At 49.0% G+C, this 14862-nt stretch overlaps 1 protein-coding gene across 1 annotated transcript; it reads left to right on the top strand.

Annotated features, from left to right (window-relative positions):
• The first annotated feature begins 4497 nt into the window (after positions 1-4497).
• LOC119463980 (uncharacterized) lies at positions 4498-14853 on the top strand. Its single transcript, XM_037724802.2, has 3 exons — positions 4498-4690; positions 9730-10043; positions 14671-14853. The coding sequence occupies exons 1-3, from the start codon at positions 4667-4669 to the stop codon at positions 14741-14743; spliced, it is 411 nt and encodes a 136-aa protein (XP_037580730.2). The 5' UTR covers positions 4498-4666; the 3' UTR covers positions 14744-14853.
• The last annotated feature ends 9 nt before the right edge of the window (positions 14854-14862 follow it).

The raw sequence follows: 14862 nt of genomic DNA, 5'->3' as shown, positions 1-14862 counted from the left end.
TAATGCCAATTTTATGTTGGCACAATACACACAGACACATACTTCCTGTGTCGGCGTGGCGTGCCACATTTCGGTCGCAAAGAGTAGAACTTGGTCCGACCGATTGCAGTGTCAGGATGAGCTTCCTTAAACACGCGGTAAGTTTCTCGTATAGAGCGTGTCATTACACTTTTCGCAATAAATTCTTTCTTGCCATCCAGTATACCGTGAACCACATCCTTCGTATTTGGGCTTGGTTGGCTACAAATAAACTCATCTTCAGTGTAATAGTGCAATGCTGCTTCGAAATCTTTCTGGTTACCTTTTCTCTTGTGTAAGGGTCAGGGCCGGACCACACACCATGATTTTCTTTGTACTTTCTGCACTTACGGATCATGTAGTGTGTCGCTGCTGGAATAACATGCTGTATCTCTTTGATGTCAACCGACTTTGGCAGCAAAGTTAAAAGACGACAACACTCACTGAACGACTCCGAAGCTTTGAAGGCTTGCTTTACGTTGTTCAGCCTGCCTGAACAGGTATTGGAGCTTTCTGTTGATGTCACAGGCTGGCTTTCTGTGTCATTTGCTGCGATAAACTGAACCTAACTGTCTTCTTGAGACCATGCTCAATTTCTCCTTCCTTTTGCTTGGTATATGAGCTTCGATGTTTTAATAAAATGTGGAGGTCTTAGTGGCGAAACATCTGGGCACCGCACATGCCTATCATGCTCTTCAACGACCGCTTGTTTTGGAGGAACACTTCCTGTGACATAGATGCCTCCTCAGACTCAGATGAAACGTCATTTCCAGATGTTTTAACCAGTGTCGATGCATTCTCATGTGTCAGCGTGTGCTCAGGAGCCGGAGAAGTTGAAGAATCCGCGGTCAGTGCCTTGAAGCAATCGACACAGTTCCTGCAGAGAAAATATGTTTCTCGAACAGGAACAGGCAGGTGTTGCCTTATTTGATCAATGTCCAAGTCCTCTACGCTACGACACTTCCGCTGATACAAAATTTTCTTGTGTCTCTGCAGATAGTCAGCACAAACCACGTGTTTCAGGCTATACTTTGCGGCTCCAGCCATCGCAGCGGAGGAAGAAACATGCGTCATGCACTGGAGGCGTCCTCAGAAAAACTACCGGCAGACCTAATGTAATATACCATGTTGACGCACCGACAGCTTTTGCCTTTCACTTTCTACATTCCTTATCTCATTCACTCTCCGAACTTCGGTGTCACACGCAGGCGGACTCCACTTGCAATCGAAGCGGCACTGATGAAACGTGAGCGCCACCACGCATTGCCTGCTAGCGATTGCTAAGTGCCGGATTGGAACACAAAGCCTGTGGCACCATGCAACCTGGTGGCGTATTTCTTTTCTATTTTCTTATTTTTATTTTTTGAGGGCTTCTTTATGAGTATGTCGGGTACAATTATTTTTAAACGACCTGCGTCCGACTTGCAGCACAAAATCAGTGACACGGTTGCTAGGCTGAGTGTGGTCAGATTTGATGCATTGTGACTTGTTCGGTACTCAAAGGATGCAACGTTTTTTTACGCAAAGGGGTAGACAACGTCCTTGACCTCAGCCAGAGTGATTTTCAAACAAATTAAAAATGGCTTTTTTCAGAAAATTATTTTCAAAATTCGATGTTTTTGGCAAACCATTCAAGTTTCAGTGCAATTTTTAATTATAACGGTGCTTGACAAAGCAACAAAAATTATTTTGAAAGAATTTGAAGACTTAAAAGTTTATGTGCACCGAGTTTCATTATCCCCACATTAATTAGTCTAGAGCAATAAATTCCTGAATTACAGGTATTTTGGTCCGTTTACCATGTTTGTGATTTTTTTTCTCAAGGTTCCTTCTGTAGCCAAGTGCAATAAAATACTCGTAAGGTAGCATTTCACTTGTTCTTTGTGGGAAAAAATATTGCGATCGAGAAGTGCAGCATTGGTTCTCTATGTGCACTCAAAGTTCAGAAATCGCAAAAGTCGGAAAAGAGTTTTCGACGGCTGAAATTCGTGCACTTTTTTTCAGGCTAACAAAATTTTTTTTCTTCAAACTAAGTTCAGAATCATTGTTCTGGGCCCAATACCTGCGCCTAAAGTAAATTTCATCAAAATCGGGAATGGTGACCAGGACCACCTGTTCGTTCTTATCTTGATTCACCCAAAAAGCTTTAACTCGGGGCCTCCTATCTAAACACACGGGAAAGGAGAAATCGTTTTTCTCGGCAACCACTGCACCAAGCTTGATGAGGTTTGTTGCATTTAAAAGAAAAAGTTATAATCTAGTGACTGTTGGTAGCCGGATTTTTTACTTAGCTACTGAAAAAAAAATGACATTGCCAACTTTCAGTAAACAAAACCATGAAGTTTTCCACTCTAACTTAGCAATGAAAAATGGTATCACAATTCTGTGGATTGCATATAGTAGTAGTACATCTAAAGCGGACAAATTTGATGTATTATACATGGCTCTCAGATACACCACTAATATGCAAGTAGCACTTTTGCAACACCCTTGTAAACAATGTAACAAATTCACGTCAGATATAAATTGACGTATTAGATTTGTCCGCTTTGGCAGCTCTAATGCAGTTTACAGAACTGCGATATCTGTTCTAGGTGCAGAGCTACGAATTTGTGAACTTTGTGCTTCTATTTTTTTTCCAAGCTTGCCAATCTTTGCAGAGCTCATTAAAAAATTGAGGCCCTAAATCGGAATTTTGCTTCCAGCAGCCACTTATAGTTTAACTTTTGCTCTCAAATGCAACAATTTTCATTAAAATCGGCCCAGTGGCTATCTCAGAAAAGCGTTTCTGCATTTTACATGTAATTGAATAGGCGGCATCGGAGTTGAGCCAGAGCTAAAGCTTCCTCTTTAACTGCCGCGCCTTCCGCCAGATGACGCGAAGTGCACGAGTTCGGGAAGCGAAGCGACACCTCCCAGAAGCGCTTGGATTTAAAGTGGACGGTGGCATCAACCGGTCAGTAGTTGAGATAAGCAAGAGACGTTTAGAGTATTGATGTAAAAAAAGCAGGAAAGAGTTTGATACGACCGGATCCGTTACAGGCATAGGTAGCGGTACAAGGTAGAGACGTTAAAAAAAATATTGAGATGTATGCAAAAATTTCACCGACGATTGCGATACTCCCTAATGCGAAAATTGAGCGCAGCTCTATATGTGTTTTTATTTCGCGATATATTGTCTGGCGCGGGCGATCTGTCTCGTGTGGCACGCTGCAAAAGGAGCGAAGTGTGGCGCGACTGCCTCGCTAATCTGGAGATCGCGAGAGGCAGCGCGTGGGTGACGCGTGGGCGCGATTCACAGCAGCCGCCGCCGACAGACTTCCCAGACGACGCGTGCCATCTCGTAGTCATTGTCGCCGTACTTGTTTCTCACGTTTTTGCCATACCCTTCCTCCTCCGCTTTCCTCGCGTCTTTCGATCATCCCCCGCTGCGCTCCGTGTTCGCTCTTTCATCCTTCGCTGTGCTCGTTCGCTCGGTTACGCCGACGCCGACGCTCGCCGCTGGAACGGGTGCCTATGAGCTGCGCTCTAAAATGCCAGAATGAAAGGCATGTACAGCATACCTGATTAACTCAAGCAGGCTAGGCTAGGTGACTATTTGTCGCCGCAACGTTTCGAAGGGGATGCCAATAAATCATCATCATCGGGAGAGAGGAGAAATGAGTCGGAGATGCGAGTGTGTCTCCTGACCCTTCGGCGTGTGTTTTGAAGAAGCCGTAAACACTCGGGGATAATAGGAGTTGTCAAATAGTGCAATGGGGGCGTCAGGAGCTAATCAGCAGCCGCAGCAGCCCTGTGGTCAAACAGAGATGGTAATAGGGCAAAATCTGACAATGTTCCAGAACGGCACGCTTGCTTACCTTATCCGGGGTTCTGTTAGAGTGTACTAGAATATTTTTCTAGTGCACTCTAGTTCTGTTCTGGACATTGTCTAATTCCGCCATATTGTCAAGTTTTGTAATGGCGGCATTTTCAGCCATTCAGAGAGGTCTTATAGACCTCTTTGGGCCAATCAGCGCTGACAACATGACGAATTCGACAATGTGAATAATAGCGCTCTTGTTTACCTATCCGCGATACTATTCAGGACATTGTAGAATGCCGCCATGTTGTCAGTTTCTGTATTGGCGGCATTTTCAACCAATCGGAGCTGACAAAATGGCGAATCCGTCAATGTCCAGAAGAGCACCCCTGCTCAAGACAACGAAGAGACGAAGCCACATCGCTTTTAAAATCCACCATCATCAGTTATAAAAAAAATATTTGTTTTTGTTTTTGCCTTCTTTTATTTTGCGTATCTCATTGTCAAAAAGAATTTTTTTTAGCTACCTACTGCCGCCCGATTCTTGGTCCATCCCCCTCAGTGGGTGCGAGCCGTGATAAAGGATCATCATCATCATCATCATCATCATCATCATCAGGCACCATCGTCATTGCTCCGGCAGGGCGCATTTGTTTACCCGCGCGCGACCAAAATTGTATCGACACGGCGGATTGCTGCCGAAGCACCTGAGAAGCCGCTGGCTCACTCACCCGGTCTCCCAGGTAGCGCTGTTCTGCTGCCCTCGGAACTCGAGCCAGCCGAAGGCGCACGTCGACGTAAGGAGGCCACGACCCACGGGCACGGTACCACTGAGATAGCTGCGCCATGATTTTCTCCAGTACCTGCAACGTGAGTCCGCGCAACCAACGAGCCAATACGGTGAAGTTTAATGCGTTTTACAGGCAAGCTAGAACTATTTTTTGGAAGGGTGGATGAACGGAAAGCAGGCGCAGCGTGCTTCTGTGCGAGGGACCTCTCCTGGTTTCTTGACTTGTCATTGACATTTAGACAAAAAAAAATGCGCCGGTATTGCCTGCGCGCGTCGCCAGTAAAGCGCTGATTTGGCGCAGAGCATCCTTCTTCTTTCAAAGGGACGCCAAAGAGAGACACTAAATTAGTTTAGACTGATAAGGTATTGTTTCGAAACGCTATTTTCGTTAATTTATTCGTAGTAGCTTGGAATAATATAAGAGAAAATGAAGGTCTGAGTCATTTTTTAAAGTTCGCACCGAAACCCCCGCGCCACTCCGTCAGTATGACGTCACGAATTTCGAAACATGTTCTCGCGTTTGGGCCGTTGTGGCTCAATAAAAGTTCTTGCAACTTGCTGAGCTCAGTGCGTGACACTTTTACGATTCAATGTAGTTCATTTTTACCGATGAAAAATGCACATTGCCCGAGCGGACGCCGGCAAAATCCACGACGTTACGGCGATCCTGCCTGTTTCATTCTGGCGGCTTTTCTGGCTTCCAAGCCTCTTAATTCCCGCTGCAAGGGAGGCCTTTTATTGTGACAGGGTATATTCATTAATTTACTAACGCTGTGGGTATCAGTGCAAGCGAAGCTTTGGTCATCCGACACAACGAAACGGCACATCTCGACCAGAGACGCGCGGCGTATTAACCGTTTTCGCGGAGCAGTTTGCTCTAGAGGAACGAGATGGCGCTTTCGGTGGCGCGCCATACGTTGCCTCAGCGAATGCGCACGAATACAAAACCATTACTGCTTCTGCCCTGCTACTGTGCGACTGCTTCTGCCCTGCTACTGTGCGAACAGCTGTCGGAAATGCAAGTGGGTGTTCGCTAATGCACTGCGCCCAATTCATGCTGCAAAATGTGCACCGATAAAGGGAAGACGTGTGCGGTAGTTAGCGGCAAAAATAGTGAGTCACATATTAAGGAATGTAATCAACCTGTGTCGCCGCTGCTACCTAAGGACTGCCTGTGCTGCAGGCCCTTCGCGATACACGGCTTTCCTCGATGATAAAAAAAGATAATTCATCCGCCAGCGCTGTAGAGCTAACATCCAAAGAAAGGACTTCAACTCCACAACGTCGGCACTTAAGAGTGAGTATCTCTCGTACCAAAAGGAAGTAACGCCACTTACTGGCATAGTAAGTTTCTCGCACGTTATTTACACACATCTACCCCTACTCGCGCGCAAACTTACACTCACCCTATCGATAACGTATCAATAATAAGCGAATGGGCGCACACTTGAATCAATGTGCCGAAGCACGAGTGACAGCGACTACACCGACAAGACACGAATGTTGGAAGCTGAACGTTTCGTGACGGTCCACAAAGTAAGCAAGGGACTAGCGATAATACGTCTTTGCTACAAGCTACCACAAAGTACAGAACATTTACATCCCCAGCTTTGTGCGCCGCGAGAACAAATTTATCGCAGCAGAGCACACCCACGAGCGATTAGGCTGAAAATAAACAATCAAATAGTGCTCGCACTGAGGAACCGAGGAACTTAACTGAGTCAGAAACATGACAAGCCGCTGCTTCAAAATATTTGCCAAATAAAAGCGAGCACAGTGATCCCGATTTAATACACAAGAGGAAAATTTGGACAGCTTGGAATACACTTCTAACCCCGCTTTTAGCACAAGCACCGTATACGGTGCTCGAGCCGTTTGGACAAGGCGTAATGAGCTCTGAAAGCACTTACATGTCCTCTAAAGCTGTGGCCAAAGCTTCGTGTCGTCCACACAGTCACCATCTACGATATGCGTCGAAACGGAGGTTTGCTGCGCCGTACCGGCGTCACGCGCTTGCATTGTAAATACGGAGGCAACGGAGGCAGCTGAGGCAAGCAATGGACGCGTCACCACGTGATCAAACATGGCAGCGCCCACGGGAGCGCCGGAAAAGGGTCAATACTTTGGCGACGAACGCTCGCCGCAACCGTCAGCGAAAGTGGCGTAGAAACGGGACGCAGCTAAACCTTCGGATGCCACAAAGCTCCCGCTGGAGCTTTTGCGCACACGTGCTCTCGTGCACACCGGCTACACGATGTGACGCACGCGTCTCGGAGTTACGTTGTGCTCGTACGAGATACATGCGTGCGATTGGGGCCTAATGGTGCGATAGAGAGAGAGGGAGAGATTGAACTTATTAAGAGCAGACGAGTTGCTTGGTCGCCTTTCTTTGGCTGGTGGCCACCTCACTCCAGGAAGCAATGTGGATTGGCCGCTTGCCTTACCCTGTTCACCAACCGGCGCTGGTCATCAGGGTTGAGACTGGTGAGCTGGGTCTGCCACTGATCCGGTGTGGGATGGGGGATAGGAGGGATGTTGGTGTTTCGGTCGCATTCCATGCATTGCCACGTGGTACAGAGTGTTTGGCGTGTGGCGGAATTTGCAATCGTATTCGTAAAGTGTGGGGTAAATGAGATGGTATTTCGGGCCGTGTGGGAAAGTGTAGGTTTGTAGTTGGTCCTCCAGACGAACCCGTACCGCGCAGACACACTACGACAAGGAAAGAAAAAAAAAAAATATGCAGGTCCAACGCACATGCTATAATCTATACGAAGTGAAGCCTAATTAAAGCGGTTAATTACATGATTTACAGCTGACGGTGACGCGTACAATTTGGTGACGACAAGTTTTTTTTTTGCATACGACACGCATCAAGTAACATTTAGAGATTCTGTACCTCTTGTGTCACAGTCGTGCATACCCATTCTCAGGCCCGTAGCCAGGAATCTTTTCGGTGTGGGGGGACACTTGCTGACGGCCTTGATCTATTTGAGGAAAGCGCCTATTTTTCAGTAATTATTTTCGGTAAAAATCGCACTATGTAATCGCACTTTTTACATATTATTTTATTAATAGTTTTATATTTTTAGTTTTCAGATGGATCTTCCTAATAGTATAATATTTTTATACGGACGATTCGTCTCGATTGATTTCATTAATAAAAATGAAACAGCGTTACTCAGCGCCAAAAATAAAAAGATGAAGAACGGAAATATTCGTTTTAGTGAGGCACACTCCCGAAGAGCTTCACGCGGCGTCTGGCGTAGGAAGAGGAGGAAGTGGAAAACATTTATTAAAAAAGAACAAGCAGGTGTCTTCCTGCTTGTGCTGGGAGGCGCCCTCAGTCCAGGGCTCTTGCGGCTCTTGCTGTCTCCCTGCGCCGTAGGAAATGGGCACGGTAAGATCTGCTTAGTCTTACACATGGTGAGCAGCTGCTTACAAGTTGCCTTGCGCAGCGGGGTGGCGGGAGTCCTGCTGGAGAATCCCCCCCCCCCCCCCCCCCCCCCCCCCGGCTACGGGCCTGCCCATTCTGGAGGATTGGCCAAGAACTGGCACAACCCCAGTGGAGCATGCAAAATGGCTACATCAACGAAAGTAAAGTAACTGAAAGGATTCGTGAAATATAATTAACCGTTAATCACGGGCTTTAAGATATCTGTAAGCCGACATTGTATGTTCATGTTTTATGTAGGAGTTGTACGTAGTCTGGACATGACATTTCTGGAGGAGTGGCCAAGAACCCAGTGGTGCAATCAAAGAATTTAAAGCAAATCAATCAATCCGTTAAATATAATTTGCCATTCCATTAACAGATCGGTGGGATTTAGAGATGCCTGTTGGCCAACTTGCGTGCAGGTTTTGTGTAGGGAGTCAATGTTTCTTAGCGGAACAGAACTGGACATGCGTGATAAACGTACAAGGTTTATATGAATAACTTCGTGTGTACCTTCATGTAGCCTTTGTATACTTATCCACAAATATATTCGGCAAGACAGCAGCCGCTATCAGGAAAGTCTTGGAGGGTCCGCAAAGGAAGCTTTGCTTTTAAAAAAAAGTGGCCGAGTGGTTAGATCATCGGGCCGTTGTGCTAGAAGATCGATGCTCCAACCGTAATTGTCCGCAATTATGTGTCATTGTAATCCGTCCATAATCCGTAATTGTCCGTAATTGCTAGTACACCGATGTTCCATCCGTAATTCCATCCGATGTTCCAACACGTACGTATTTTTCTCCTCCGTGTTCGTGTTCAGAGAAATCCTCCTCCACTACTGCAGAGAGCGGTTACGCTACCCCCCAGCACACAAAACACTGAATAAATCACGATCCACCACTTGGCGACTACTTTAGACGCGAATTTTCCCAAACCCCGTGCTATACCACCGCATTTACCCCGATGCATACTCCCCACTCTGCAAAGTTTGCGAGGCCCACGCTGACCTCGATCACATCATCTGGGCATGCCCGAAAGCCACACCCACCAACACCCACCGCACCAACACTACACGCATCATAACTACGGCCGAGCAGTGGGAGACTTTGCTGCTCAGCTTGGACCCAGAAGAGCAGCTCTGGACCGTCCGGATGGCCGAAGACGCCGCCAGAAAGCAAGGGCTGGCCGCCGTCTGAGGAAGGGGAGGCCTGGGGGTTAGTCTCCCAACCCCCGCCGCCCCCAAATCCCCTCATGGACACAATAAAGTTTTATCTCTCCGTGTTCTGTGTGATACCTGGAGATAGACTCCCCCGAACGTACGCTATGCGTGGCCGCGACAAAGTCGATTTAGCACACATCTTACACGAATGCCCTGAGCTCAAACCTAGAGCCGAATGGCGCAGCTATTCAACCGACAGCAGTGGGAGGCTGCGGTGACCAGCTCGGAACCTACGGTTCAACTGCGGGTCGTGACCTGGGCTTCAGAAGTCGCCGTAAGACACGGTCTGACGGCCACCTCACGAAGCCATCGAGAAGCCCTCGAGTAATCTCAGAAGTCCTTTTCTGTTGACTAGTTAAAGTTTTTACCACCACCACTTGGCAAGACAGCAGCACCTAGCTGGGAGGGTTGGTTTCTCGTTATAGCGTACTCTTTAATTCCTTAGTGCGTCCGCCTTCTCCGGCACGCAGTTCTCGGCCGTGGCCGCCGTGTTGCTGCTGGTGCCCCTGTCGTGGCCATTCGTGCTGTGCTTCTCGTGCCGCCTAGCCACGTGGATGTACCGCCTGTACCTGGCCGCACTGGGAGGCATGGTGCTGGCCGCCACCTGCCTGCCCAGCAGCCAGCAGGACATCGTGGCCGACGTATGCCGTTACTCCATGCCGCCGGACTTCGACTCGGACATCTTGGAGCAGGACAATGCTTACGGAGGCGTGGCCGGCTCGGACTCCTTCGTCTTCAAGTCCTCCGAGCACGTGTCCGTCGCCGAGGCTCTGCGGCAGAAGTCGTACGGGCTCGCCTCATTTACTCGATGCGTGAAATGTTAATTATAGACCCCACAATGCCCAACGTGCTTTGATAACGCATAGTTAAGCGCTTCAACATGCTGTAACTGTTAGCATCGTTTTTGACAGGCTGGAGCGAAGTTTGAATTGTATAGGTAGCACAGTGAAGCAACTACTAATAAGTAATTATTAATTGCTACACTGATTCACCTTTAACTCAAATAACGTTTCATTGTTTATTGGTTTGAATGTACTTCCTTGGCCGGAAAAAATGTGCTAAAGTTGTTTTAATTTTCTTCGAACTGGAATGGTGCATGGGCTTTGTGAGTTACATACCACACCGTGGTGCATACATGCACTGCTCTAGCTGGGGAGCGGGCAGTAAACTTCAAATTTGCCGCGCGACTGGCTGCTCGAGGCACTTTGCGTGTATTCTCGCGTGCTCCTTTCACGCTCGGAAAAACGATTTTATGCAGCGCGATTGTGCAACAGAAAGCTGTATCAGGAGTTTTTCATGTTGCCCTACAATTTTCTCACTGACACTTTTCATATAATTATAATATTCGAGAAGTCGAATAATTAATTAAGACTAATTATGTAATTAGGCAGAATGAAAAAAAATAATCTGAGTATCTCCAAGCGACGGCAGACAACATTACCTTGGTTCTGTCCAGCTACGCGGCATCTCCATATCTTTAAATCTTGGTGCATGATAGTTGGGACACCCTGTATAAATTTAGCCAATGCGAAGTTTTGCTGCAGTTTTTTTTGTGGCACCGGTCTATGTACTGTATATAAAAGAAATGTGACAGTTTCTCACAAAAGGCGAAGCATCGATTGCGATAGCAAATTAGCAGACAGCTATAAGAACTAAGGATAGTAGTTTTATCGGCCGTATACACTTGTAAACATTCGCCTACTAACTAAATTAACAAGCACGGTGTCACGCACGCGCAGGTAAACATGAACACATCTCGCTCGATGACCGCGGGAACCAGCTGTAAAAACGTTGGAGTGATGAGGCGCGGCAGCAGCGAGTGAAGTGACCTTCGTGCTGTCTCTCACTGCAACGCGAACTAAACGTCGAAAGCACAGCGCATACGAAGCTACCGGCACTCGGCGTGGCGTACTTTGTCCACATAGTACTAGATCGTTTTGAAGATGAGGCGGGCTCGCAGTTTGTCCACGTCGCAGATCGCTTTCAATTAAAAAAAATTTGAGATTTTTACGTGCCAAAACCACCATCTGATTATGAGGCACGCCGTAGTGGGGGACTCCGGATTAATTAGGACCACCTAGCGTTCTTTAACGTGCACCTAAATCGAAGTACACGGGCGTTTTCTGCATTTCGCCCCCATCGAAATGCGGCATCCGTGGCCGGGATTCGATCCCGCGGCCTCGTGCTTAGCAGCCGAACACCACAACCACTAAGCAACCACGGCGGTTAGATCGCTTTCAAGGCGTGGCCGCGCCGTAAGCAGCAGCCGCCGGAGTAGAACGCCCCACCTTTCACCTTCCTCCGTGCCTCGCGCGCGATGAAGTCGGCGCGTTTGCGCCCGGCCTTCCTCCCTCGCGCGCGCGAGATTGAGCCGCGATCGTCGATGACCCTCGCAAGCTTTCACTCGCGCGTACAGCGTACGGCGCGCGGCGACGATGTTACCGTTTGCACTTTATACGGAACCTCACAGCGACGACGACGGCGACGGCAAAAATAAGCTTGGAGTGTCTATAGGTATCGCAATAAAGAAAAATTGGCACTTTTTCCCGAAAGGCAAAGCAGCGACAGCGATAGCAAGGGCCAGCATTTCGCTTGAACTCCTCGGATGGTCTTCTATAACTATACGAAGCTGCGACATGTTAGCCTGGCGCAGCACGCAAATCAACTGCTGCTTGGCATAAGGAACAGCGACCCTGACGGCTACCAGGCTTCTCGCAACGCTGGCGTTATTGGGGACGCCGCCAGTAGGCGTTGGGAGACGTCGCACATTCACGGTGCACGAGATGAAACTGGCGGGAAACCGCAGGGCAGTAACCAGGGGGACGGCTGGCGCCCGGGTTCTGACAATAAAGCATAAAAAATCTGAGAGATAAAGCATAGTACAGAAAGCCAAAAGAGCTTCTCAAGCCACAAGCACGAAGATCAGACTAATCCATGCACATATGGGGCAGTAACTTGGAGGTTAACAAAGAAGCTCGAGAACAAGTTGAGACCGCGCAAAGAGCGACGGAACGAAAAATTTTAGGCGTAACATTAGGAGACTGGAAGAGAGCGCTGTGGATCAGAGAGCAAACGGGGATAGCTGATATTCTAGTTGACATTGGGCGAAAAAGAAAACGGAGCTGGGCAGGCCATGTAATGCGTAGGATGGACAACTGATGGATCATTAGAGTTACAGAATGGGTGACAAGGGAAGGGAAGCGCAATCGAAGACGGCAGAAAACTAGGTAGGGTGATGAAATTTGCAACCGCAAGTTGGGAATCAGCTATAGCGCAAGGGAAGGGTAATTGGAGATCGGAGGGAGAGGCCTTCGTCCTGCAGTATAGACATAAATATGGGCTGATGCTGCTGCTGCTGATGATGATATGCGCTACACCTTCACGCGCGAACCGTGCATGCGTCGTCGATAGCGGGACATCACGACGGTGACTCCCACGGCGGGAATGCGGCTCGAACGTCCGCATTATTGAATAAAAAAAAACGTCATGCACAGTTTCGCCCTAAGGGCGAAGCAATGAATGCGATAGCAACACAGCAATGTCATACGAAGTAAGGTGAGCGGCTTTGGTAGCAATATGAATTGTAGTAAACATGAGCTGATTAAGTAAGCAGGTGTGCTGCGGCGTAAGTAGACCGACATGAAGAGAGACTCGATGACCACGACAAGTCGCGTGTGAAACGGTGGTGTTGATGAGAAGCGCTTCCCGTGGGCAGCGCGTGCGAAGGGACACACCTGTTGCGCTGCGCTGCCGATCCGGGCAGCAGTGCATGTGTAGCGCGCGTTGGAGAATGAGCATGTGGCTCGACTATTACTAACTGAATTAACAAGCGTGGTGTTAGCGCGCACAAGCAGACTGAATGACCGCAGACAACGACTGCCAAAACGCTGGCAGCAAGCGCAGCGGCCGAAGGTTCGTGCGGTCTATCGCTTCAACGGAAACTGAGCGGCGAATGCACAGCGCATACAAAGGTCAGAGCCGTGTAGAGATAAGAGATGGTGCGGTTGTTGGCAGAGTAGAAGCTGCGCCCCCCCCCCCCCCCCCGCTCCTCCCGCACTGCCTTCCCGCTTTCTTGCTTTCGCGTGGGAGATTGAGTAGCAAGTTCCCCTTGCGCCTGGTTGCAGGATACGCCTTTGGTGCCGGAGCACAGCATCGCCGTGCCTCCTTCCCTCCCTCCCATACCCCCACGTCCTTTCGAGCGACGGTCGCGTTTGCTTTCCGCCGTGCGTTCGCTCTCCGTGATAACGCGCGTCCCCCGCACGCTTTCGCTCGCGCATACGGCGCGCGGCGCCGATTTTATCGCCCTTGGACTTTATACGGAACCTCACGGCGACGACGACGACGATGGAAGAAATCCGGTTGAAGTGTCCATATAATTGCTATCGCAATAAAATGCCCGGTGTGTGTAAAGGCAAGGAGGTCTGGTTGAGGGGCTATCCTAACACCTTCCGCAATCTGAGCCTAGGGCCCAGCAGCTGAAGCCTCTGCGAAGTGCGGCAAAGTGCTCTGGCAGTAACCAGTGTCCCTAGACCAGTGTCCTTTGACGCATCTGCAGAAGGTCTAGGGACAAAAGCCAAGGAAAAAAATATCTGAGGCCACTTAAGCACTTCATATGAGTTGTGAATCTCAAATTGAACGCCGCTGAGCAGTCCTTCGAGTTATGAACTCCTCGCGGGCAAGCGAGCGCGTCGAGACGCTTGAGCCAACGCATCCTAGTAGCACAAGTACGGTTCACTTCGATCCGTGACGGCATTCTACCTTGCCAGGACTGCCGTAGAATCTAACGGGGACGCTCCTGAGGAAGCCGCGGTGACTTTGACGTCACTGCTGTTGTCACGCCGGGCTTGGCTATGAAAATGTCATCGGGTATGTAAATTTTTGTCACTACTTTAGCATGACGTCATAAAGCAGCGTGCACAGGCCTGCTATCTAGGAGGCGTTGGCTTGTCGCGTTTTGATTTGGCCTTACCGTGACGCCGCTAGAACGCGGAGGTTGCGCGGACAAGGAACGCGCCGATAACACCGGCTTCCGGGGGCGAGGGTGACGTGACGTGGCGTGGCGGCGATACCGCCGGTGTACCTTTCCGCCCTCTCCGCTCTGTCGAGGCGCGCTCGTGACTTGGCATCGTAGCCAATGGGAATTTAGGTGCCGTTTTTCGCTTGTACAGACGACAGACGCCAGCTTTCTCGCTCAAGGGGTCGTTTGACGCTTTCGCATCGAAAGAAAGTTGTAAAAACCACTGATGATGATGCATCCTCGTTTACGAAGGTTACGTATTTATGCAACTAAAGTGCCGTACGGCAACCCGTGCGGTAAAAAATAAAATCTGTGCAAATCTGTACTAATTAACTTATGCAAGTGTACGATCTTCGATATATCGCATTTCTCTCTCTCTCTCTCCCTCTTTTAGCGGCTCCAGCGGAAGCCCGGAGGTGCGAGGATGCTGCAGTCCCCGCCCGCTTTCCGACGTATCTTTCGACTAGCGGGGGCCGCCGGATAAACGCCGTGCCCATGGGTGAAACCTGACGCGAAAGCGCAGCGTGGGTTGTTTTCATTGGCGGCTGCTGCGGATTTGGCCCTGCCTCTTCCACTTTTGACGATC

This window comes from Dermacentor silvarum, chromosome 9, assembly GCF_013339745.2.
Source record: "Dermacentor silvarum isolate Dsil-2018 chromosome 9, BIME_Dsil_1.4, whole genome shotgun sequence".
Taxonomy (NCBI): Eukaryota; Metazoa; Arthropoda; class Arachnida; order Ixodida; family Ixodidae; genus Dermacentor; species Dermacentor silvarum.
The sequence above is the reverse complement of the archived record's forward strand: the minus strand, read 5'-3'. Positions and strand labels throughout refer to the sequence as shown.